This window comes from Solanum pennellii, chromosome 4, assembly GCF_001406875.1.
Source record: "Solanum pennellii chromosome 4, SPENNV200".
In the NCBI taxonomy this organism is placed as follows: Eukaryota; Viridiplantae; Streptophyta; class Magnoliopsida; order Solanales; family Solanaceae; genus Solanum; species Solanum pennellii.
Window position 1 is genome coordinate 76,371,938 of NC_028640.1, and position 26,016 is coordinate 76,397,953.

At 30.4% G+C, this 26,016-nt stretch overlaps 5 protein-coding genes across 6 annotated transcripts; 1 reads left to right on the plus strand and 4 right to left on the minus strand.

Moving 5' to 3' along the window:
- Positions 1-220: 220 nt before the first annotated feature.
- On the plus strand, positions 221-1,624 carry LOC107015814 (UPF0496 protein At1g20180-like). The gene is made up of 2 exons (XM_015216231.2): positions 221-394; positions 565-1,624. Exons 1-2 carry the CDS (start codon positions 337-339, stop codon positions 1,587-1,589), a joined length of 1,083 nt encoding a protein of 360 aa, XP_015071717.1. The 5' UTR covers positions 221-336; the 3' UTR covers positions 1,590-1,624.
- A 133-nt stretch (positions 1,625-1,757) lies between these two features.
- Positions 1,758-4,443, minus strand: LOC107015816 (protein Simiate). The gene is made up of 6 exons (XM_015216232.2): positions 4,145-4,443; positions 3,977-4,025; positions 3,735-3,861; positions 2,947-3,017; positions 2,800-2,872; positions 1,758-2,209 (listed from the first exon to the last, which is right to left on the minus strand). Exons 1-6 carry the CDS (start codon positions 4,374-4,376, stop codon positions 2,087-2,089), a joined length of 675 nt encoding a protein of 224 aa, XP_015071718.1. The 5' UTR covers positions 4,377-4,443; the 3' UTR covers positions 1,758-2,086.
- A 561-nt stretch (positions 4,444-5,004) lies between these two features.
- LOC107017275 (peroxidase 64-like) lies at positions 5,005-8,037 on the minus strand. Its single transcript, XM_015217537.1, has 4 exons — positions 7,801-8,037; positions 7,116-7,304; positions 5,784-5,946; positions 5,005-5,689 (listed from the first exon to the last, which is right to left on the minus strand). The coding sequence occupies exons 1-4, from the start codon at positions 7,993-7,995 to the stop codon at positions 5,292-5,294; spliced, it is 945 nt and encodes a 314-aa protein (XP_015073023.1). The 5' UTR covers positions 7,996-8,037; the 3' UTR covers positions 5,005-5,291.
- A 3,740-nt stretch (positions 8,038-11,777) lies between these two features.
- On the minus strand, positions 11,778-14,552 carry LOC107018010 (expansin-A11-like). Its single transcript, XM_015218344.2, has 3 exons — positions 14,332-14,552; positions 13,459-13,780; positions 11,778-12,522 (listed from the first exon to the last, which is right to left on the minus strand). Exons 1-3 carry the CDS (start codon positions 14,474-14,476, stop codon positions 12,216-12,218), a joined length of 774 nt encoding a protein of 257 aa, XP_015073830.1. The 5' UTR covers positions 14,477-14,552; the 3' UTR covers positions 11,778-12,215.
- A 4,269-nt stretch (positions 14,553-18,821) lies between these two features.
- On the minus strand, positions 18,822-23,301 carry LOC107017870 (ribonuclease P protein subunit p25-like protein). Of its 2 annotated transcripts, none has more exons than XM_015218149.2 (9): positions 23,144-23,301; positions 22,847-22,969; positions 21,884-21,964; positions 21,702-21,790; positions 21,540-21,614; positions 20,951-21,012; positions 20,793-20,858; positions 19,610-19,795; positions 18,822-19,226 (listed from the first exon to the last, which is right to left on the minus strand). In XM_015218149.2, exons 2-9 carry the CDS (start codon positions 22,967-22,969, stop codon positions 19,147-19,149), a joined length of 762 nt encoding a protein of 253 aa, XP_015073635.1. In that variant the 5' UTR covers positions 23,144-23,301; the 3' UTR covers positions 18,822-19,146. The 2 variants fall into 2 exon arrangements, with proteins under 2 accessions (XP_015073635.1, XP_015073634.1); XM_015218148.2 differs by having other exon boundaries at positions 20,793-20,861.
- Positions 23,302-26,016: the final 2,715 nt, after the last annotated feature.

The window sequence follows — 26,016 nt, forward strand, 5'->3', positions numbered from 1 at the left end:
TTTTTTTATATCTAGAGTTCGAACTCGAGAACGCGATTTAGAAGTGTATAGTTTGGACGCGGTTGTTTAATTAGTCAATAGAGAAGTTACTACTTTGCTAGAAGGATGCTTTACACGTATAGGAGAAGCAAACGTGTTATAAAAGCTATATAAATCTTCAAAGTCACAAATTATTTCTGTTTTTAAAACTTATTTTGCTTTTTTACAACAAACAGGGAAACAAACTCATATATAAAGTGTAAAGATAATAATAATCAGTTGCTTTCAAAGTTTTTATATTCTGGAAAAAAAAATCATTTTCAGTTCTCCTAATTCCTTCAACATATATATATATATATGCATCTAATGAAAAAATTGGTTTGGTTAAAATTGAAATCTACTCTGCAAAATCAACGTAAGTTTCATGTTTTCTTTTTCTTGCTAATTATGGACTTTTTTTTTTTTTTGATATATGGAGCATTCATGCTGAATTATTGATGTTAGATCGTGGGATTGTCTTATCTGAAAAAATGTAACAAAGTTGTTAGAGAGTGCATATTTTAATGGTTGATGCGATTTTTTCAGGTAGAATAGAGAATGATGATTCGGGTAGCTTGGTGAACAAGTCAAATGTGAATGAAGAGTATGTTCAAGCCTTAAGGACTAAGTCTTATGTAGAACTATACAATAAAGTTCAAGAACAACTTGAAGATGGAAAATTAAACGAATCATCGTCTTCTTCTCTTCAACTCGATACAAATTTATGTCAAGAAGCGTTACTAAAACTCCCTGAATCTTGTCAACTTCATCCTCTTATTGTTAACTACTTCGATATTACCTTAGAAGCATGCAGAATCTGTGAACTACTGCTACAAAATGTTCAACAAACGCGAGCTAATTATAGGAAAATAAGAAGAGCTATCAGATTGATGACAATAGAGCAAGAATCAAGGCATTGTTACAATGTATATAGAGAACTTGCATCATTTGCTTCGTTAAACAACTCTTTCTCTGTAGTTAACCAAGTTCAGATTCTGGACACACGCGAAGGACATGATTTATTGCTTCAGAAACTATCATTACAGTTCAGAAGAGTAAACAAGAGGATGAAAATCTTGAAATCTTGCAAGAGGGTGTTTGGAATTAGTATTGCAATAGGGTATACTGGGATTATGATAGCTTTGTTAGTACTAGTTCTTCATAGTATGGTTGGCATTATGGCTGTCCCGGGGTTAATAGCTTGTTCTTATAAGCTATTCAAGAAAAGATCAAAGGTGGATAGAAGGGAAAAGAGTTCGAATTCACTGGAAATACTAATAGCACAGCTTGATGTAGCAGCAAAAGGGGTGTACATATTGATAAATGACTTCGATACAATGAGTAGGCTAGTGAGGAGACTATATGATGAAATCGAGCATAATAGATCTGTAGCTGATATGTGTGCTAGAAAGAAAAATGCAGATATGTTGAAGGAGGCGATAAGGAATTACAGTATTAACAAAGACTGCTTCATGGAGAAGTTGAAAGAGCTTGAAGAGCATGTTTTCTTGTGTTTCCTCACTATAAACAGATCAAGAAGAATGGTTCTACAAGAAATGGTCAGCAGATGAGTTAAGTGCAACTTTATTGAATGAAAAATGACAACAAAGACAAGTAAATTTTTCGTGTTTTTTGTCTTTAATAATGGAACAATTCTTTTCCTCCATTTTGTTTTCTTGTAAACTTAATGGGAGGTCATAGCAAGTACAAATTCTTCTCATTTTTCATGTTCTAGCAAATTAGCAATATAATAGACATGTTACATTTTCATATAGTAACTACGGACTATACGTTTTTTTATCATATTGCTCTGAAAAACAAAATATGGAGTGATGGAGCAGTGTGGACAAGTAAACTCCACCCCAACCAAATAATACACCAGAAAAGTACAAATAAGAACGTTAATTAAGTTTGATACTGTTCTTCTGTATGCCAATAGCAGAAGTGTGTAGTGAAGTAGTAGAGCTTACTGTTACAGAGAGAGAACATCCTGCAAACTTTTCCAACAACGTAAACTCCAATCCTGCAAAATGCTGCCTTCAATGAGCTGATTTGCCACCTTGCTTGTTTATAATTGCAATGTATCCTTTCTCAACTCTCTATATTCTTCAATGCCCAGCAAAGTTGTCTTGGCCTTGATCCAATCTGCGGGCCTTGGCATTATAATTGCAATATATCCTTCTCTGTCTGCCTGTTGTAAGAAAGCAAACACGAGGAACATATATTCAACAAGAAACGTAATTATAATATTAGGAGGAAGATGTCAAATGAAACAATATCTTATTAGTGCAAAACAAGTCCAATGTCACAATTATTGGCACAATCAAATGACACACAACTTAATGCCACTTGGAACATGTCTATGAGAAGCTCTTTAAATATTAAAACGAAAAAGACAAAAACACAACTTTTATTATGGAGGTCATGCATATCCTATTTTGAGCTCCTTTTATCAACATCAAGCAAAACAAGGTGTGAATTCAGCATCAAACATTTCCAGGGATTAAAGAAATACGAGTCTGCAACTACCTGATGAATCAAAAATATATCTTATTTTTTAAATAAAACTCATAAATGAGAACATATCATGCAAAACACTTAGTTGTATTCTGAAAAATCAGCCAAAGATTTTTTTTTCGAGCTTCAATGCAGTACAAGTGAAGGTTCCAAAAGATCTTCATCATCACGAATATATACATTTGCTGACAGCATTGATATTATGAAGTTCAACGTCTAAAAGCAAAAATGAAGAAGAGATTGATTCAAGGTAAGAACTCCTACCGATGAGTTCAGCAATTCTGGTTGCTTAATTAACCTATCATTGACTTCTAATAACGAGCCTTTCACACAACACCTGCAAAAACATGAGTAGATCATCTTCTAATGATTTTAATGTCAAAGAAAGGAGTGCAAGAATATAACTCATACCTCACAATATAAGAACCATCCTTTGTGCAGGCTTTACATAATGCTGTATTAGACTCAAAATGTTGAGCGTTCTGCATAAGAACAAAAGCAATGAATGATTAGCTTTACTTGCACATTTCATACAATTGTGCATATGTAGCAAATGGTGGTAAGTCGCAATGATGACTTGTGTTCTCTATGTAGCCAACAAAGTATGTTGTTTCAAAAGACTGAAGAATGTACATATGTTCATATTTCATAATTTCAATCATTTGTTTTGCTGACGATAAAGGGTATAGAACTAATGTGACATAATCCACACCATTATTTACTGCTGACAAGGTAATTCCATATGATGAATAGCTGGCACTGTATGCTAATGTTCAGAAAGTAACCTTTGTCAAGTTCTCAAATAGGCAACACTAGAAATTCGAGTAATATCTCACACGAAGCTATCCTTAATAAATAAAATATAGACGATATAGCAAATTTAAGTTGTTAGCTTTTCTTCACAGGGAAAACAATAAGAATTATGTTCTTCAGAAGAAAGCCATCCCTTATGATTCTTAGCATATTTAAAACTCTAAACAAGTTCCGTAAATCATAAAATTAAAGTCAACTTCTATCCAACAACATCAATCTAGCTACAACACAACTAATAAGTCATAAAATTGCAATGACTTGCATGAACAAACTATGCTACTTTACGTCTTCGCCATAAAGATGCAATTTTCTTTTTCATTTTTAATCAAGTTCAGCAGAAAGATGAAATCTTTAGTCTCATTCAAGTAAAATTCAGCTATCAATACCTTTTTTCGCTTTCCAGAGACCTTGATTCCACTCCGATCAGACTTCCCCACATTGAAATCAACCGAAGTAACTCCGCCTTCATCCTTAAAAGCAATGTGGGTCGGAGCCAACCCAATTATGCACAATCTTTCAATAACCCAAGTTCAAAAAATCAGCAAAAACTCAATCTTCAAAATTCAAACCAGCAACTAAATCAAAGCAAAAACAAAGCACAAAGAGTTTAATTACTAAGTTCTGTTACCCATTGGCATGTCGATGAACATACTGATCATGCCCAGGTTTCATAAAATCTGCAACAACAATTAAAAAGGAATACAACTCTTCATTTCAACAAGTTTGAGTTCTGAACAACTTAATTCGAACAAAGCAGAGCATCAATTTCATCGAAATTCGAAGTGGGTTTCATTACCAGGAGCAAAATAGGTGACGAAATTGGATTTAACAGCAGAAGGAGGAGAAATTGGGAGGTTTTCTAACTTCGGCACCAAAAGTTTCCTTAGTTCTTCATCTTGTAGTTCTTCAATTAGTGGTTCTGATTTCTGGGCGGTGTCGGAATGAGAGCAAGCAACTATTGCCGGTTTTACATCGTCGAGATTCGAAGTTTGAACAGTGTTGGATTCGTCGGCGTTTTGCTCCGTCATCGGAAATTGGAAGCAACTCCGGCCAGTTGAAGTCGACGGAGGGAGAGTTGAAAGTTGTTTTACTTTGGGGTTTAAGAGAAGTTGAAGGAAAAGAGGGTTAATGGGCCCAATAGGCCCAACTCTTTTGGACCAATCTAAACTACATCAAAGCCATTCTCAATGTTTTTCTAGCCCAGTAATTTAGGAGTGAATCACGTATATTGTTTGCTTTTTCTGGTCAATATACACAGATTATACACTTATTATATACCATCATACATATATTATACACACGTCTACTTTATAGATTAATCAGTTAGGTAGATGGATATTTAGGTTAGTTTACGTGATGGAATTTGATTTAAAGTTCGTAAATTATAATTATTTAATATAGCGGCAGGATAAGGAGAAATATTGAGACGATTACTGAAAAATCAAAATTTTCACCAACAAAGTAAAATTTTAAGTAATCAACCGATTGTGTTATTAAGATCTACTTAAACACATATAAAGTTGACTTATATAAATGAACCTTTTTCGGGCACCATTTTTTTTTTACTTTTTCAATTTTAAAAATTATGTGCATATGTCAATTCTTCCTATGCCAAAATTAAAACAAAAACAATTTACTATAAAGTGAATAGATGTATGTTGGAACAAAATAGTACATTCATTTTTCGTAAGTGGATATCCAATGAAATCATATTAAAAAACAAGAAGTTGTTTATTTTTGCATATGTACAATCAAATCAATACAAATCCTCAAATTAATCCCTTCACAAACTCCTCTCCATCTTTAGAAACACACATTTTACACATTATTACCCCCACAAATGAATAAAAAATCAAACCAAACGAATAATTACAAGTCATTTTCGCCCAATAAAACATTCTCTAATAAAAAAGGACTCCAACGCTCAGACCTCTACTAAAGCTTCAATTAACAAATCTACAATCATGCCTTATTTCTTGACCAGAACCGTTGATACTGCTCATCTTAATCATTGAATCAGCAAAAGCTTTAAAGAAGTCGTGTTGGGAATTGGCATAATTTGAAACAAGTGTTTTGGTTCTTGAATTTGTGAGTAAAGATGAATCAGAAGAAAAAAGACCTTTCTTTTGCAATATTAATTTATAATATGCGTTATCGAATAAAAATGTCGTAGTATCCATCGTAGCCCCTGCATTTTTTGCTGTGTTTTTAACAGGGCATATTTTCTTTAAATTAGCTGCAAACGATGCGTCTAGTGATGGATCGACGTCGTTTTTGCTATCGAAGTTTTCTATTCTGTTTCGGAAGGATGAACAATGAGAAAATCCAAGAGTGTGTCCTCCTGAATATGAAAAAAAGAAGAAGTTAGAAAAAATAATTTGATAATTTTATTATAAGTTTAGTAATTATACGTGAAATTAATTTGTAAATTATACCTGAAAGTGCAACCAAATCATCTAAAGAAAGGCCTCTTTTGGAGAAGCTTTGTTGCAATTGAGAGATGTTAAAATTTGGGCCAGGTAATTGTCTTGTTTCACTGGCTATAGAAATTCTTCCATCTTTTCTACCTTTTGGTACGGCCCAATAAGGTCCTCCAGACTGAAACAAATTGGCCCAAAAAATAATTTCAACATTAGTCTTCATATAACACCTCTAGAAAATAACATAAAATTTATTTATAATAATGAAATGGGTTGAGAATTATCGAAATTCAGGTTTAAATTCTAGCAAAGGTAAGAATATTAGATGATATTTTCTTAGCTGTCCGAGCCTTTGATAAATAATGTTACAAACTACGTATATCAATGGGAGGTAACATATACCCCTGACTAGTCGAGGTGTACACACAAACTAACCGACCAAAATACCATGGTTATAAAACATGCATTTGTGCATTATCTACATATTTTTAAAGTAAGTTCTCTTTTGATAGAAGGTGTTAGAGAAATTAAACAATAATGTATTAGCTCTTGTTTGACAGTGTTTTCAACTTAGATATAGATATATTAGTTATACACTATATTTAGTACTATTTTTAATATAGTAAATCATGATATTAATAATACGATGGTGGGTGGGGTTACTATTTCTATTCTAACACACCCTATCAATTAATACAACTAATCAAACAATCGACAAAAGATAATGTCAAACACAACTAATTCCAACATTATTAAAACACCGTATTTGATGGTATTATCATGCAGACTATCAAACAACCCCTAATAGTTTTACATGGAAAAATTACATAAATTAATACATTTTAAAAAATAATTACTGATTTTAGCGATACTTTTTGTTTATTACCATTTATAGCAATGTTTTGTTAAATCTGTAATATGTATTAAAAGTGAATTATGTATGCAATATATATGAATTATAATTGTTTTTTTGAAATATATCATGTTTGTTTGGTAAAAAATTGTCACATTGTATTATAAGTGTATTAAAATGTGTGATAAATGTATTATTCATCAATAAAATTTGTATTATATGTGAATAATAAATTATTTTTTGTAATATGTATTAAACTTGTATTATAAATGAATTAAAAGTGATCAAGTGAAATAAAAATATTATTGCTATAAATGGTAAATATTTTTTTAATATAGTATATTTATGTAAGTTTCCCTAGTTACATTGTATTATTGTAGCATTGTATTCTTCTTCATTTTGTTTTAAATATAATTTTCTATGACGCAAATTCAAATTAATCTAGTCAGTAAATTTCAGATTCCGAAAATTTAAAAGGTTACAGTAGAACTCACAAGAGTGACAGCATCTCTAGCTGCAAGAGCTAAAATATCAGCACAAGAGACAACGCCAGGACACATATTTTCAATCTGTTTCTTAGCAACGTCAATAACATAAAAAGAATGTAATGAAATATTTGGAGGTCCATCTTTCTCTGCTTGGTTGTTTTTTGTTGAATTCAACAGCACAGAGCCATCACAACCCTTCATAAAAATTTGAGGAAAAAAAAATACCATAAGTTAGTTAATAATTAATAACCATATAGTATATACTATGTCCTAATATTACAACATAAACTAATCATCGTAAATAAAAGTTTCACGTTCAAAAGATTGATAGGGTAAAAGATATTTATACAATTATATATAATCGATCACATATGAACCTGATTATAGCGCTCATTTTAAGCTCATCTTGATATATTGATTACGTGTAAATAAATTAACAATATATTAACTTGTATTATTCATGGGCTAAGATAGTTCTTTAGCCCTTAAAGTAATTAAACACATTGTTTCCTCTATAATTAAAAGCTACTGATTAATTAGATGACATAATATAGTATCTCGGTAATTTATAACCAAATAAAATGATAGCTAATATTATATATTATCATAGGTTAAACTACATATCGATTAATAAATTACAACATTTTAAAATTTATGTTTATATATAGAAATAGAAACTAAATTTACGTACCCTGACAAAACAATCATGAAAGTGCATCCTCAAAAGAGCAGCTGGAACTGTTTTATCATTTGACATTGCTTTTTTTACAACTTGTCTAATAGTTGATTCTGCATCTGGACATGTTTGATCATAGTAATTGGAGCTAAGTGCATTTACACATGAAAATAACACAAAAATAATTACAAAAACACTTTGTAATGCCATCAAAATTATCAAAAATTGAAAGCTTATAGTATATTGTTTGTACTTAATTAATTGAGTGCGAGAGTTAAGGAACTATGCTATGAGTATTTAAAGGGAAAACATAAGAGGAAGAAAGTTTAAAAATATATATGAAAAGTTGTTAGTGGAATCTAATCATATGTTTGTTAGCAAAGTTTGGTAACAATTAAAATTGGAGTTGTTAATTAACACATTTTTTAAAAAAAATAAAATAACTTAGTTCTTGTCTTAAGCAAAAAAAATATGATCCAAGTTCTAATTATCACTAATTTTAATTTTATTGGCAACTAAGACACAAAGGGGAAAACCAATGGTTGCTTAATCCCCACATGTGAATCAAGATTAATACATTTTTATTTAATTCTATATATATTTTAGACATGTTCATTTTCTTGAGACAGAAAAAACAAATCTCAGTTCTGATAATTAGGGAAATAATTACCTATTTTAATTTTGTTTTGGAAACTTAATTAGAGAGTAACAGATTTAATTTATTAATCAATTTTAGTTTTTTGTTATATGGTTTTTCTCGATTTTCAAATGGGAGCTAGCCAATTAAACAAGTGACATGTTCGTTTGTTAAGTAAAAAACGATTCTAATTAATAATTAATCATCCATTTTATTGTTATGTGCAAAAAAAAAAAAGGAGTTAGTCAAGTGATTAAGTGAGTCATGCTGATCGATTAACGATAAAAAAAAAAAGTTATGGTGAACTTTGAGGACTCCAAATGATACGATATGTAAATTAAAGTGCGATTTAATATTAAAATAAATTTTTTCGTCTTGCCTTAAAATAATTTTTTTTTTCTTTTGTCAAGAAGGTAATTCATAATTTTTATTTTTTAGATGTGTTTGGGTCATAGGTGAACTCTATTTCAATATATCAACTCGCAAACCACGTAAAATATATAAATTATATCAATCAAATTCATGTGACGAGCTTTAAATTTTTTAGAAGTTATCATTTAAAAGTTAGATATCTCAATTTCCAAACCAACTAAATAATGCACCAACTTTTCAAAATTTTGTCACAAAAATATATGTGCATGTAATATGTAGACCACACTACACTTAATTGTAATAGAAAATTTAACAACTCTTTTATGTAGAGTAGGGAAGTGTACATGTTTATGGCATAAAGTGAATTAAATAACACTTTTAATTAATTTGAATTGAATAATATATATCAACTTAATTTAATTAATAACTACTTCTCTCAATTATTATCCATTAAAGAGTTGACTTGCCGCAAGTCGGCCATTTTTTTAAAAAAATTGAAATTTGGTTATGCAAAAAACGTACGTGAAAAAAATGTGATGTCGGAAAAAACATCTAAAAATTAATTGATGTATGCCGGTGATTATAAAATTATTATCTTTTTTCAATTTTCAAATACTGAGACAACTTAAAGAATAACAATAGAAAATAAACTTATTTATTCACGCATAATATTTACATCAAATTATATTATCATATGATAATAATGATAATTAAGTAAGAGTAATAATATCTTAGCAAACATAATAATATATTATGCATTTATTAGTTTGAACTTTGACGTAATAATGGTGTGAATAAGTTTTTCTTGTTACCATTATATAATATAATCTCAATTCTTTATTAGTCGATACAAAGTCTTTTTTACTACTAAACACGCATTACTTTCTGTTCATAAATGTTAAATAGATCATTCTATTTATTAAGTTAATAATAAATTGTTATTATTTTTTCTTGTAAAAAATTATATTGGTTTTGTTATTATNATTTCTGTGAATCAATGGAATAAATATAAAATCATGTCTACAACAATAGAAACCAATCACAATGAAGAAAATCTAAACGAGTGACAAGCATGATGAACGACGTGAAAACGAACCAAGTGGGCAAAGAGGGTGCACTATTCGAGATTATAGAGACGAAATTTTATAGCCTAAATTCAACATCGGTTCTGCCTGATTCTATCATGGTAACAGTTAGTGCAATTAATAACATATGAACATGAGGCAGCACTTCACATCAAATGATTAAAACAAATAACTAAAGATCCAAAACAATGAATATGAAGATTTTAAGCAAACAACAAATATATCGAAGTCTCGATTAATTCTTCCAACTTGCGAAATAGCTTACAGAAATATTATTACTAATTCACAATGACTAAATGTGAACTGAAACGAGTAGAAAAACTTGAGAACAAAACTAATACCACCATGAAGATCAGAAGTGAAGGTAGAACGGTAACAACTTTTAAGTTAGAAATAATTTCAAAACAAATTTAGTATTGGAACCAAACAATAAAGACCATTCTATTCTGAGCAGAGCAACTGAAAGAAAAATGATATATATATATATATATATATATATATAACAGAGCATTGTTAGGTCGATAACCTTTGATCTGAGTTTCTTTTTTTGGAATTCACAACCGTTGATTTTGAATACGCATTAAGTAAATCATTTGTGTATGTTATCTTGCAAACTACACATGCACGAAACATAAATATAATCGTACTAGGTAAATTTGATGCAACCAACTTAACTGAGAAAACATTGACTGGCAAAATTAATTCCTAACCTCCATTATAAAATATTATCTGCTAAACCAAGTCAATCATATGTACGAGTCTAATAACTAATATTGATGTTGTTATAGTCCAACAAAATGAATTAACACCATTAGGTTAAAACAGGCATAATGTATAAACATGACATTTAATTTGATGTCAGTTGACAAATGACACTTGACTTTGGTGTGCACAAGTAGACACTTAAACTTGTATAAAATTGAACAAATAGACACATTCGCCCCTACATGACACCCTACCAGTGGCGGAGCCACCTATCAATTAGGGGGTTCATCCCAACCCTCTTCAGCGAAAAATTAAATGATTTATACATGGTTAAAATAATTTTTTATATATAGTAGATGTCGACCCCCTTTGGCTACATCTTGTGTCTATTTTTTCATATTTTGATCCCCCTTAATGAAAATTCTGGCTCCGCTACTGCACCCTACATGACAATTTTGTGTCCTACGTGGCGTCCTACAAGTATTATGTCATGTAGAACATGTGTGTCTACTTGTTCAATTTATACAAGTTTAAATGTCTACTTGTGCATACTTAAAATTGGAGGGTGAACTATCTGCTTAAATTAAATTAAGAGTCATGTTTATATATTATATCGTGAAAATATATTGATTTTAGGTTTTGAGTGATTGTTGCAAAGTGGATAAGCAAAATGACAAATCCCTCACTTACTTTAAAGAGGAAGGCTAATGTTTTAATATAGAGTTGAACCAAAACAAGAAAAGGTACAATATCTCATATGTACTTTGAATAGAAATGTAATTGTCTCAATGTTAATAATTGGATATAGGGTTGAAAAGAAACAAGCAAAATGAAAATATAATATCTCACTTTACTTTAAAGTGGAATGCTATTATTAATGCTCATTTGTGGATGGGGTTTTCTGTAATAATTATACTGTTAATCTAACTGATAATTACAAATTACTCTTTTTGTCTATAATTATTTGACGTATTTCTTTTTTATACGTTTTTTTATCTTTATTTATGTTTTAAGATATAATTACTCTTTATTGAATGTTTTGATGTGACATTACCATAACTAAAGTGTTGTCAATAGTCTTCAAAACAATTAAACGAAAAAAAAATCATCTTTAATTTCTACATGGACAAATAATTTGAGAAAATTTTAAAATTCATAACAAATAGTTAGAGACGAAGAGAGTAATTTTGAAGCAAAACATAGGAACATTTGATACAATATATGTATAACATGACCTTATTACAATACAAGCTTACAATAGAGGGCAAAAATTAAAATAAAAATTAGAAGTATATATGTTTGATGCACCTACAAACATTTGCATCAAAGACAAAAGGTCTTATTATATTCTTTTGATATATAAAAAATAAATATGCAAATTTCACACTACACTACATACACACAATAAATTTCAAATATATTTATGTTTCCAGCACCTTCGGACTAGAGTTCATGAACTTACTTCATCAATAATCGAGCCAGTATATTTCGAATATCGAATAAAAGAAGACAGAGGAAGGGGGGCGGGCTGCTTTCAGTAAAACAGTAAGCACGCCGCTGCCTATCACACGTATAAATATAAACTCATAAACTTCAAATTCCGAAGTTTTCGACTTTTGTTTTTTTTTAAATTAGAAGTTAACAGAGCTTGAATATGTTTGTCCAAATCGCCAATTGGATGAAGCAACATTTAAGAATGTTTTAGTGACACCATCTGATGTTGTGACCTTAAATGACAGAGATTGTCCATTAAGAAATGCATTTGATTGCCAATTGGCCCCCCAATTTCTAGCCATTGTCATCCAATTGGTTCTTGATCCTTTAATTTGTACTGATTGAATTGATCCAGCCCCTCCTACATTACTTATCATTAATAGCTCAAAATAGTCCCTTCCATTTATTGTAAATCTAACTCCACCTTTTTTCACACAAGGAATCCTGCAAACACACAAATAGCACGCTACAGTCAAACCTCTATATAACAGTTATCATATATAGTAACATTTCACTGTGACAGTCATATTTTCTCTAAATTTAGTTATTTCGTGCTATGTTATATTATGTGGTAGTGGTCAACATATCGGGACAAATTATATTATAAAGAGATTTGACAGTATATATTGCCTATTGAAATGTATATATGAGAATAGTGTATATAACTCTTACACTATTAACCTAATTTCATTGGATATATTATTATTATAAATAAATATTGTGTTAAAATATGTGGTTTGAGCTGAATTTGAACGTGTTAAAATGGTTGAGGCATAATCTATGTAGGATTGTTTTGAATCAAGACAAACAGGCTAAGTTGGGCTAAATAATGAAAGTATTTATACCTCTTTAATTTTATAGCCTTTTGTGCGGCTACTCTTTAAATTCTCTTAGAGTTAGCTAAGTGAAATAAATTGCCTTTAAAAGTAGTTGGACGAGTTATCCTTTTTGTAGACAAAATCTTGCCCACTAGGCTATTTAGAGGACAAATTTTAAATAGCCGCAAAAGTGGTTATTTATGCAAATGTTACATTTATAATCTAGCCCATCCAACTTGGGACCCATGGATATAACAATTTGTTCAAACTTAAAAAAAATTTGACAAATCATATTTTTTTTTGGGATGAATCAGACAACCTTAAATCATATTTTTTTTTTCATTTCAATTTGTTTATTACTCTCCCTTTTAGACCGTCGTTTCAAAATAAATTTTATTTTTTCTTTAGACAATTCTTTAATTCTGAATTTCTATATGACATGTTTAAGATTGAAAAACTTTGTGATCTATTCTACATATCTTTAATTGAAGCCTAATATAATTACGTTCTTAAACTTCATGTCAAATTAAAACCAGACAAACAAATTAAAACGAACGGTTACCTTTGGTACATGACAGGAACAATGCCACCTCTGTAGATACCAATTTTTTCCCAAGCAGGTTGAGCCATGTCAAAATGTGGCCTTGGTGGGTTGCACCATCCACCATTATTGCTAGGAAGTGCAAAATTTGGTGGACAAAAATTAGTGGCTGTAATTGTAATAGATGTTCCCTTAATGCACCATTTAGAATCTTGATTATAATCACACATAATTTTATAACATTGACCACATGATGCTCCATCATTGAACAATGCAGTACTTAATGCAGCAGTGTTTGTACCATAACCTGTTGAATACAAGTTCCCATAGCCACAAGCACCCCCTGTTCCATACAATCATTTGTTAATAATCAGAATTCACGTCATAATTACTATCCTTCTATCTTATTTCGTAGAACAGTATCTGATTGAGCACAAAATATTTCGTGAAAATAAAATTTGGGCTATTAAAAAAGATCCATATATTTTTCACTACTCTCCTATTTTACGGAGGGACAGATAAAGCTAAAGGATAAGAAGCGAGTTTGACAGAATTCTCTATTTTGACTAATACTTTATATTCGACTCAATAAATTTATTTAATATATACCATCAATTTAGAATCTAATGACTCAAAAAGACTAAAACTACAAAATCAAAAGTTTCAAATTCTAATTTCGTAGAATATTTGAATGAACATGAATGATATATCAAAAGTATATCTAATAAAATCCATGGTCTTAAATATGACACATGACATTTCTATAGCTATTAAGAGCATGTCATGATTAGTGATAAAATTGTATAAGTAGTTATTTCTATAACAGATTAAAAAGAAAAGAGTGTCGTATAAAACCGAGTAAATTCTTGATATACAAAATTTTGTAAAACTAACCCATTGTGCCAGAAGCATCAGATCCTCCATAAAAAGTAGCATGAGCACTCATCCATCCAGAAGCAGAGAAAGCATTTGCAGTACTAACCAAAATGTTGCAAAAAACAAATATGAAACCTAATGTTAAAATGCCAATTTTGGCCATTTTCTTAAGAAAAATATAGAAGAAAAATTGAGGAAGAAGAAATGGTATGTGTTGTAGAAATAATGGTTTAAGCCAAGAAAAGTAGATGATACTTATATAGGGAAAATTTGGCTATTTAATGCAAACAACCTCACATGTGAACATTGCAACTTGTTTGTGAAGAAAAAAGGACACCACATTTATTTTTTTTACAAAAATTGTAACTCATTAAAGTTTAAAATAATGAAATTTAAATTATAGTAATAATTTCTAGAGTAATTTTGAATAGATTAATGAATATATAATTTGAATTTGAGCTATTAATTCAGTTGAATCCGTAAATTACACTGTTGAGACTGATCATATAAGAGTTAACTATACTTTAATCATGTTTAATCTTAAGATATATAATATAACGTTACGAATTTAAGATTACACTCATTGATTAATTATAAATTCGATAATTTAATAAAAGATTTACGAGTAGGTATATTTGAGTTAAAGTTTTTAATATTATGAAGAAAAAAGTGAATTTGGATATGTCGGTGAATGGAGAACAAAAAACAAATAATTCTTAAATAGTAATTTTTTAGTGTATAAAAATGAGAAAAATGTCATGATCTTATTCAATTATGAACCATGTTCTAATATATCAAACTTATTCTCCTAGCACATGGTTTTTCCCATCACAGAATCAGTTGTAGATCAAAATCACATCGCAAAATTTTGTCTCAGTTTTATCTTATAATTTTTTCCAATGTGAAATCTTGTTTGTTTGTGCAACAAATAATATTACTTTTTTTTTGTGATTTTGTTTTAATTTATTTATCTTAAATTCTTAGTTATTATTTAAATATTTAAAATATTTCTTTTGAATTATAATTTTTTTTAAATAGAGTTATTCATTTATGACGATTTGTAGTATTTTACGTAAATTTTAAATGTATAAATTTTATTTCAGAAAATAATAATTAGAGGTTTCATATTTAAATTCTCACACTGATCGTTAGTTAGTTTGATTCTGAATCAAGCCAAACTAATTAAGACAACATCATCATCAACAATAATAACTATATTCGGTGTAATTCTACACGTGACGATTTGAGAAAGATAGAATATACACATATTTTATTTTTACTTCATATAAATAAAAAGATTGTTTTGACAGATCCTAAACTTAAATAAAGTATTTTAAAGCTGTTTGATAAAGCAAATACATAAACTGAAGCAGTACACAATATTCATAAGAAAGAAAAAGTAATGATCACAAAATAATGCTATAATTAAAGCAAATAAATGCAAGTGATAATGAAATGAAAGGCAAATAAATTAAAAAGGAGAAAAGTAATTTTATTAAATGTTTCAGTTAGGATAATATAATAAAATATAAATATATTTTCTGTCAATTTATATAAATTTTGCAACATCACATGGCTTTGCTTTGACATTACGTGCATATGTCCCATCAAACTCATGTGTGTTGCACATGTTAATGTTTTTAGGCCCTTCTTTAGTTACTATACTTGTCTATGTGGTCCAATTACATAATAACAACAATATTAACTATGCATTTATTCTCTTATATTATAAGCTTAGGTTGATAAATACCCTTTTTAGATGTCAGATTAAGCATAATTTTATTATGTTAAAAGACAATTATACTATATGCTTCATCTTGATATTGTATTTTTGCTAATCTACCCATCTTGGACGGTGAATATTCATGTTACTACACCTTTGAAATATTATATATTTGAGGCTTGAACGATAGATTCGTAATTTAAGTTTGAAAAATATAATGCGATAATTTTTTATTGAAGCTTAATTGTTGTCAATCATAGTATATTCGATTAAACTTTTGAAAAATAAATATTTGGATTGAATCGGTGAAATATGATTAAAAGAAATAGATATAAATGATGAAATAAGGTTTTCGCTTATTATTACTTATTTATCTCAAGTGACTTGGTATTATTAATTTTTTTACCACAAATGTGAAAGCATTTTCATTTAATTAAAAAAATTGTGAATTTATTTGATTCTTTGGTCATAAGGTTGGTTAATCAATAAGACTTCCGTCATTTAATTTACACCAAATTATGCCTTAATTAACGGCGTGTTTGGTGAAAAAGTAGAAACATGTCTTTATTTTTGGTCTTTAGACTATCAAATTGAACAATTCTATCCTGCAAGAAAATAAAATAATTAAAAGAAAAACTGTTTTTGATGAGTTCCAATATTGAAAATTCATGAAACTACCCATGTGATTGTTGTCTCCACCGTCAAGCTAACATAATTTTATTTTCGTTTTTTATCTGATATTGATATTTTTGTGACATAATTTAATTAATTCAAATTTATATTCTCTAGATCATATAATAAAAAAGATGCATACTATTAAAATTTAATTTCATATTTAATTTTTAAATTAAAATCTTTAACTAATATTAACAGATCGAGGAATCATATCTATTCCACCACAGTTGTTCGAACAAGTAAAATATAGTTGGCCATAGAGTCCACTATTTCGAATATGCACCATATAATTTTATGGTTCTTGTTTTTTTTTTTTTTTGGATTAAAAAAATACCTACCATATGGTTTGTGATAATAAATTGTCAAACAGTACGTAGACACGTGGAGTAGAGGTACTGCTGGTAGAAAATCACGTCTAACGACCAATAATATAATATTTCAGGTCCATGGATATTATCCATCCTTATTTTAAATGTTTATATAAAGCTTTTACAAAATATATTTCATAACTATAGTCATAAAAATATTTATCTTGATCAGTTATTTCTTCTTAAATATTTAAAATTCGATTAATACTCTTAAAAAGAAAAATTAAGAATGATTTGAAAAAAGAAACTACTAAATTATTTCTCTCTTTTTTTATAGTTTAAATTTAATTTGTAAAAACGACTAAATTTTTACTCCCCTTATTTCAATTGATATATCATACTTCGTTATTTACAAATAATTTTACTTTAAAATTCTCAATCCTTATTAGGGAACGGTCGGTAGGTTAATAGACTATTGTCTAGTTTCATTGCGAATACTCAATATTATTTCTGTTATTATCTAATTCTTTGATTTTATTCGTCTCCTTTGATTCGATCATCATATTTTTTGATTGCAACTGTTTCTCTTTTTCATTGTTTTTAGTATGACTTCTAATTTACACACTTAATTTTTAATATGTCTTACTGAAGAGGGTCTGTCAAAAATAATTTCTCTAACTTTTCAAAGTAGGGTAAAGTTGCGTAGCACCAACATCCTCAAACTCTACTTATAAAATTACATTAAATATATTACTGTTAAATAATTTATCTAAAACCCGATAAGCAAATGGAATTATGATCCATAACCTAAAATATATATCGATCGTTTCATATCACAAATTTCAATAAGCTTTTTTTGTTCGTTAAATTTGTGACTAGTCAAACACTAGCGCATAAATAGGGACTATTATAATCCAATCAAATAGAACACTGTTGAATCATGAATGCTAATCATTTGCACATTTAAACAAGTAATTATAACTTTGAATGGTTCAAGGCTGATGATCTGTTTAGATCAAATGATTGTTTGCAGTTATTCAAATAATACATTAATATGCAAATTGCATTATAAAACATGTTGAATAATTAAACTTGATGAAACTGTTGTTGAAGAATGTCAACGAGACAAATTTAGCAGAAAAAGAGGATGTAAAAAAGAAAAAGAAGGGCACCACAATTGACTGGTCCATTATTTTACAATTCCATATATAGATTATCCTTTACTTGTTAAATTGGCAAAAACAAAACCCAACTTGTATGAACTCATGTGTTTTATAGTTAATTTAGTTGTGATTCCTCTTTTTTTATATCGTCATTTTTACATCATCCAAGTATTAAAACGTTTACTTTAAGACGCAGTTAGGAGTTGGAGACACATTAAGATCCTCATTTTTAAGTAGCGACACTCAAGAACTATAAACCCCTAATAGAAAGGTTCTATAGACAATGTTAAGATCACAGGCAATTATTCAACTAATAGAAAAAAGGCGATCACCATAATACTCAAATCCATTTACGATAAGATCTTCCACTTCAACCTAAGACATCAAAGAGAAATGGGGAAACCCCTATTTTCACACAATCAACCAAATAACAGGCTTAACAACAATCACAAATTCTTTAAAAGAGGTGAGAAGCCCATTTCACCGTTCCCCACTGTATATGTCTCATATTCCTCTGCTCATTGAGAAGCATACACCAATCTAAGATAGTTCAACATCACTGTAGAAGCCGAAGATTTGATTCACTTGCGTACAAAGAGCATTAAAAACAGCAGAAAATATGCAATTGGGAGTATTCTGCCACCTAAAAACAAGGCAAATTTACGAACAAGATCAACGCTGAACATTTCAACAAACAAAGACAAATCAAAGAATGTGCTGCTCACTAAGGAAATTACACTTGACCAACCACCTAATCAAGCAGAGAATAAAGATAGAAGATATCATGAAAAACAAAGAAAAGAAAACATCACCACATACGGGCGGTCCTGAAATCTATAATTAGTCTACTCTGATTACAGATAGATAACCTACTGTTAACACGGAGTAACTAACGAATGAAAAACATAGAACATGGAGCAGGCACTCATAGCACATAATCTCTGTATTCTTCAAGCTTGACCATTTAAGCACCACCGCCTTGGATCGGCCCATTAGATCTGAATCCACGTCCCCTACCACGAGTTCCCCTTCCACGGCCACGGCCTACAACAAAACAAAAATATTAGTTACAGATGTCAAGAACAGAAAAATCGCATAGATATTTGGCAATTTTTCTCAGTTGTTGGGGTAACAAAAATGTATACTATTAGGACATGCATCTTCTCAGTTGTGAAACCAACGGAGCTCCACAGCATGCGGATTGCATAAACCATTTCAGCATGGATCTCCAAGAAATTGTTCATAACTGTTTACAGCATGAAACAAACCACATGCAATGCCACTACTCTAGTGAAGGGAAAATAAAGGTTATTGGGTTTAAAAGGGCAAGGAAGGGCAGTTGGGTATCAGCAGCAGTGCGCCTAGACTAAATATGCAGAATAAACCATAGAACAAACACAAATTATGGAAAGGCAGCAAAGCTCTACCTCGTCCCTGCATGGGAGCTTCTTGATTGTAGAAGCCACCATCTTGCTGGACATCCTGTGGACCATTGTACCCTCCCCTTCCGCGGCCACGGGAGCTACGACCTCTGCCTCGACCCCTACCCCTACCATAGCTCCGATTGCGATCATACCCACCATCATCATACTCAGCCGGCATAAATCCATTTCCTGGATAAAATAACAGCAAACATGTCATGTCATGAACAAAAACCACTTACACTTGCACTCTGTGAAGTCTGCCAATTACACATCGAAAGAGAGCATCCCTATTATCTTTCATCATTCTCGACATACGGTTGTCAATTGAAAATATGGTGAAGAAAAACGAGAGAGTACATGTCATTCAAACGTCAGTGACTTAAAGCACATGTAACTGGTATTCAGAACATGAAGTGAAAGTATGCATGAAGAACCTTTAAGACAACATTTATCTGCCCCCATATCTCAAAGAAGCCTATATTTCATTCAAGCATTCAGAACGAATTGTTCAAGTTTACAAAATTGTAATTCTGAGCATATTACCTCACTCGATCAAAATCTACCTCTTAGCAAAATGGACACACACAAGCACTTTAGATGTTGCTGAGAGAAGGGTTGACAAATAGCTTTCCGAAAGCTTAGCACTCATCATTTATTCAGAAAATTACTTCAAAAACATATATTTGCAGTGTTAACTGAATTAGATCTTGAATCAGGACAGTGTCGGGAGCGGTATGAGCCTTGACTAAGGCATATTGGATGAATCCACCTAACTTCGACCCTGCTGAGAGTCGAACTTGGTGATTTATCTCCCTAAAAAAGAATCCCTTTACCAGGACATGTACGCATAGTTTCTCTATCCCAGCAATGAATCTCTTTACCAGGACATCAATGCATACATCCTCTGTCTGGGTTTTACATAAAGGAAGAGAACAAACTTACATATAAAGGTGATATCAGTTCTGCTTTTTAACAAATTAATAATTAGAAAGGTAACAGTAAAAGGATTTCTGCTCCAACTTAATATTGAACAGATAGAGGGCAACACCAATGAGCCCCATGCACTTAGAATAAGCAAACTCCCGAAAGCATTAAAACATCTAATAGCAGGCGTTAGCTGAATTATATCTCTAAATCTTACATCATCATCAGGGCCTTTATGTAAAAGTTCCAAAAGAATTCCTACCTGGAAAGCCTCTGGACCTTCCCCTTCCTCGACCACCGCGGCCTCTTCGTCCTCCACTAGGAGATCCTTCTAAATAATCAAATATTAGTAAATAATACGATGGTGTTTCACATACTACCAGCATTTGCATCCGTTGATAAATTTATAAAAAAACAAACCTCCATCATAGTCAAAATCTGTTGACACTTTCACCTGGTCTGCTGGCAATGGTGGTTGGTACCTGTAGGCGAGAGCAAAGCATGAGCCTACAAGTTTTGTAAACCAATTTGCTCGCACCAAATTATAATACATGCACAACGGCAACATTATTTTTAGTTTTGCAAATTGACAACCATTGCAAATTGACAACCATTGGACATAGAAATAAATATCTCAGGCCCAGTAAATGAAGAATACACAAGTGAAGAACTCTTCAATATTGTCAAGTTAACAACGCCTCCTGCCCAACTAATTTTACAACCATCTATCTAATATTTCCTATGACTACTGGTAATATGATATAATAATATATCAAACTAACATTTTAAATTCCATCTACATAATTTTTTGAAACTGTAAAAAAAAAATGAACTGAAATTCCATCTACATTATAGATGGAAGCACTTCAAAATAGGAAGATCTAATTCCACGTGCATTCAAGATTAAGATAGAAATATTACATAACAGAGTCACGCAAGAGTGATAATTAAATCTGACTTCCTCACGTTCTTGGGAGGAAATTTACACTGTAAAGACCAAAATACTCACCCCACAGCATTCTTATCCAGCTCCTTTTTGGCGAGGGTAATTGTGATCATTGATACATGCCTGGTGGTCTCGAGACTGTAGCCAATAGAGCAGTAACATATATAATTAGAGCAAACATACAGCAACACAACTTAATTCCTAAAGCTTCAAATATGCACTTACGGTAGGAGACCTTCTTCAAGGGGTTCCCATGTATCAGTTATATCAGTGGATGTAATAGACGTTACTTGGTGAAGACCAACAATTCTCCTCTGCACAAGCCCCATATCAATGTGCAAAATTCCATCAGCAATCACATAGGTAGAAACAACAGAAACTACATAGGAGAAAAATCCACTTTTTACCTTGATCAATTCCACAATTGTCACAGTCTTGTTGATTGCCCTGCCCATTGCCTTGAACACAATCTCCTCTGATTCTTTCTCCTAAAAATATTAGCATAAACGACAAGGATGTCAAGTTCTGAAGAGTGACACCACGCAGGATAATATCAATTATAGTGTGGTAAAAACATGAATTCACACTATGCAGGCATATGCACGGTATCATAATTTGCAAGATATATAATCAATTAAAACTATAAACATTTACATCTTCTGTAAGATGCTTCCCATCAAACAAATATCTTCCCATCGTCACTTCAGTTTCAATCCACTATTACTAATAAACCATGTAAGCCAAATTTAGCATATCATATATAACGGCATGGCTGCAGTAAAGCAGATAAACAAGCACATAACGTAACAAAACAAAATCAAAAACAGAGCACAGAGGATTCATCCAAGAAAAAAACTTACATTTATTCAAGGCGCTAAGCAGAAAAAGTAACAAATTTCATTATTTTCACAATATATAATCAATTAAAACTATAGACTTTTAATCTTCTATGTGATGCTTTCAATCAAACAATTACGTTTCCATCATCACTTCAGTTTCCTTCCACTATTACTGATAAATTTTATAACACATAGCACCATATACAACAGAATGGCCGCAGCGAAACCGATAAACAGGCACATAACACAACATGAAAAACGAAACAAAGAGCACACAGATGATACTTCAAAAGGCGATACAACCTAAGCAGAACAAAAACAATATTTAAATTTGCGCGAAAGTATACACATTTAAATCTTCTTCTACGTGATGAATTCAATCCAAAAAAAACATGTTTCCATCGTCAATTCAATTTCACCAAATTTAGCACATCCAAACAAAGCACCAAAAACGCATAAACAAAAAAATAATAATAACAGCCACAGGCAATTCTTCTAAACAAAAAATGACATCTTTATGAGAGGAATTACCTGAAGCAAGGTCATAGCATAAGTGATATAGCTTCGCATCCTTCCCTGACTAGTAATCCGAATCTCATTCGCATCAATAGGTGTCTCAACCCTTGGCTTCTCCACTTTCTGGTACCGATCCATCTATTCATCATAAAACCATCAATTAACATCAAATCTCAACAATTAACATCAAAAAACTTAATCAAATCTCAACAATTAACAAAAACAGAATAATTAATGAAATTAAACTTACAGATGAAAGAAATTAGGGTAAAATCAATTAGATCTGAGAAGAAATATGTATAAAATTTGTACCTTGGTATAAGAATAAGGATAAGATTAGTATTATTCTTCTCCACGAAAGAAGAGCCCTCTTCTTCGGCTTCGTTTCTTCGTTTACGCCCTAACCGTTTTGGCTCTCATTTTCGATTTATTTATAGTGCCGAGTTTCTCGTTTGCCCTAACTCCATATAACCGGTCCAACCGGTTTTCAGTTCAAGCTTATCCACGTATATACCATCACATTTTTCTCACTATACTTTATATTATTAGCATACTTTCCCTTTTAGTTAGTTTTACAAAAATGTTGGTATCCTTTTATAAATAGTAATAATTTAATTTTAAAACATATCCCTAATAAATGATTATAGCCATATAAATAATAAAGTTAAAAAGTTTTGCTTATTTTGTTAAACTTTATGTCACATGGATAATGTTGTATAAATTAAAATAGAAGAGTTTTTTTTTTTTTTTTAGAATTTTAGAGTTCTGTTTACATCTTATTTATGTATTATTGAATGATGGGATGTGTAAATAATTTAATTATTATTTATTTGTTATAATTTGGATATTTAATAAGCGATTAATAGAGACATTACATTATCTATTATTACTTATTCTAGTGTCGGTTATATTTGAAAAATCATATATTTCTATATTAAAAATAATATGATCTTAATTTTCTTATCTATTATCATATAAATTGAGATTAAAGAAATGATAATTAGATCACCACTATTATAGCTAATTAATTAAATTAAATATATGTGGGATATTTTCATGAAGAAAGCTCCTTGAACTTTATTTATTATGTACACACATCACTCTCTAGTAATTTATAATAAATAAGGAAATTATATAATTTTTTAAGGTGGAGAGGATATGCATGAGAGAAAAAAAAAATGAGAGGATATTATCCAATCATTTTCACAATTTCTGAGTAGCATGGATTTTTCCCCCCTTCTAATATCATCGTCAAATTTATAATTTTTATTAAAATTGATATATTTTGAAACTAGGAAGTAGCAAATTTTAATTTTATGTGAATCATAGAATTATTTATTTTTCATTTTATCTTTTTGTAACTTCGATTACAAAATGATGATTGGACATGTTGAAATCAGGTAAATAACTATTGTTTCTCATAAACAATCAATATGACAATCAATGTTGTTCATTAAACAAAATAGACATTAATTATTGGACTACAATTATAATTATATTATATCAATCTTAAATTTAAAATACCATAAATGAAGGCCGTAACCGAAAATGGATTGCAATAAGAATTTCACCAAACAAGTACTATGGTGTTATGTATTTATACTAATCTCAATATAATACGATTACTATTCTAGAGTCTAAACAACAAAAGGAAATAGTGGAATTGAAGAAATAAAATAGGTAATTAGAAAGGGGACAAGAAGCAAATTCAGAAGATCAGATGAGAAGAATCGACTGAGTCAAACATATATTATAACGCACATAACTCATTCTTATATGGTTATAATAATTCATAATTGATTTAACAGAACTTTCCAATATTATACTCGGTCCAATAACTTCAACTGACCCAGTTTTCTTCGCCACTTCTAACCCATAGGCCCTTATGAAATCGGTTTGTTTTTATTCATCCTCAGAAACTATCTTGGTGTACCAAAATTATGAAATTTTGAAATTGGGCATCTTTATGAGTTGTGTTACGTGACATTTGTCCAGTAAAGAACCCAATTGGACCAGGCTTGTAGTTGTGGGCTACAAAGCCCAATAGGACTTTTCATGCATAGGCCCAAACTCTCATTTTAATGGGCCAGCAATGCCTTTGAGTGATTTTTTTGGGCTGATTTATGCAATTGTCTCCTAACAGATTTTATCCGTCTCTAGAAGTCGTGGAAATATAATTCTTGAAAATTAATCTTTCGAATAATGTTATACGTCTAATATTTACTCATATACTATTCAATCTTACAGATATATTCTTAGATAATATAACTTACAAAGTTTTTAGATCGTGATTTAATAATTGTCATAAGATTTATAATTTGTTCAAAAAATAATCTATAAACTGTCATCTAAAATTATAATAAAAGGAAATAAAAAGAGGATCATTTATCAAAAATATTACCCTTAAAAAAGTCATATGGAGATTATTTATTTATTTTTGATTATTTTGGTTATTATTGTTCGTTCCAATATTCGACCCAATCAGCAGGGTACTTGTGTTATTGCTCTCATTTACTAACCCATAAATAAACTTTACTTTTATCCTCTTTTTCTTGTTAGTTTTAGTATCAAATCATGTTTACCCAACTAGCCAACATTTAAACTAACTATTATCTTTTTGACTATTCAACTATTTCTTTAAAGAATCAACTCCATAAGAGTGACTGAGTTGGTTGAGCAGGTGATATGTTAAATGGAATGTCTCATATTCGAACCCTTTACGTGCTTTTTCAATTTGCTTGTCGTGTGAAGCTTGCCTGATGCAATTTACCTATCTTATATGATTTACAGATTAAATTGAAATTATACATAAAAGATTAACATAATATGGTCAATCATATCCTCGTTATCTTCCTTTTCTCATTCATTTTTAGGATTAGTCCTACCATTCGAATTTCACAAGTGAAATTTCATGATATTATCTTGATGTTTCACTTTTACAACTCGAATATTTAAGACAATGACTATATTTCTCAATACACAATTGAAAAGATACTTGTGATATTTCTTCTCATCCTTTATGTCACCCAACCAAAACCTTAGATGATTATTAACCTAACACAAGGGTCCATATAAAAGAAAAGGTATAGTGGCCTGACAAATAGAAGAAGGGCCAAATATATATAAACATATAATGCGTCTAATCTTAGAGATGATTACCAACCCATTGGCATTGTAAAATATAA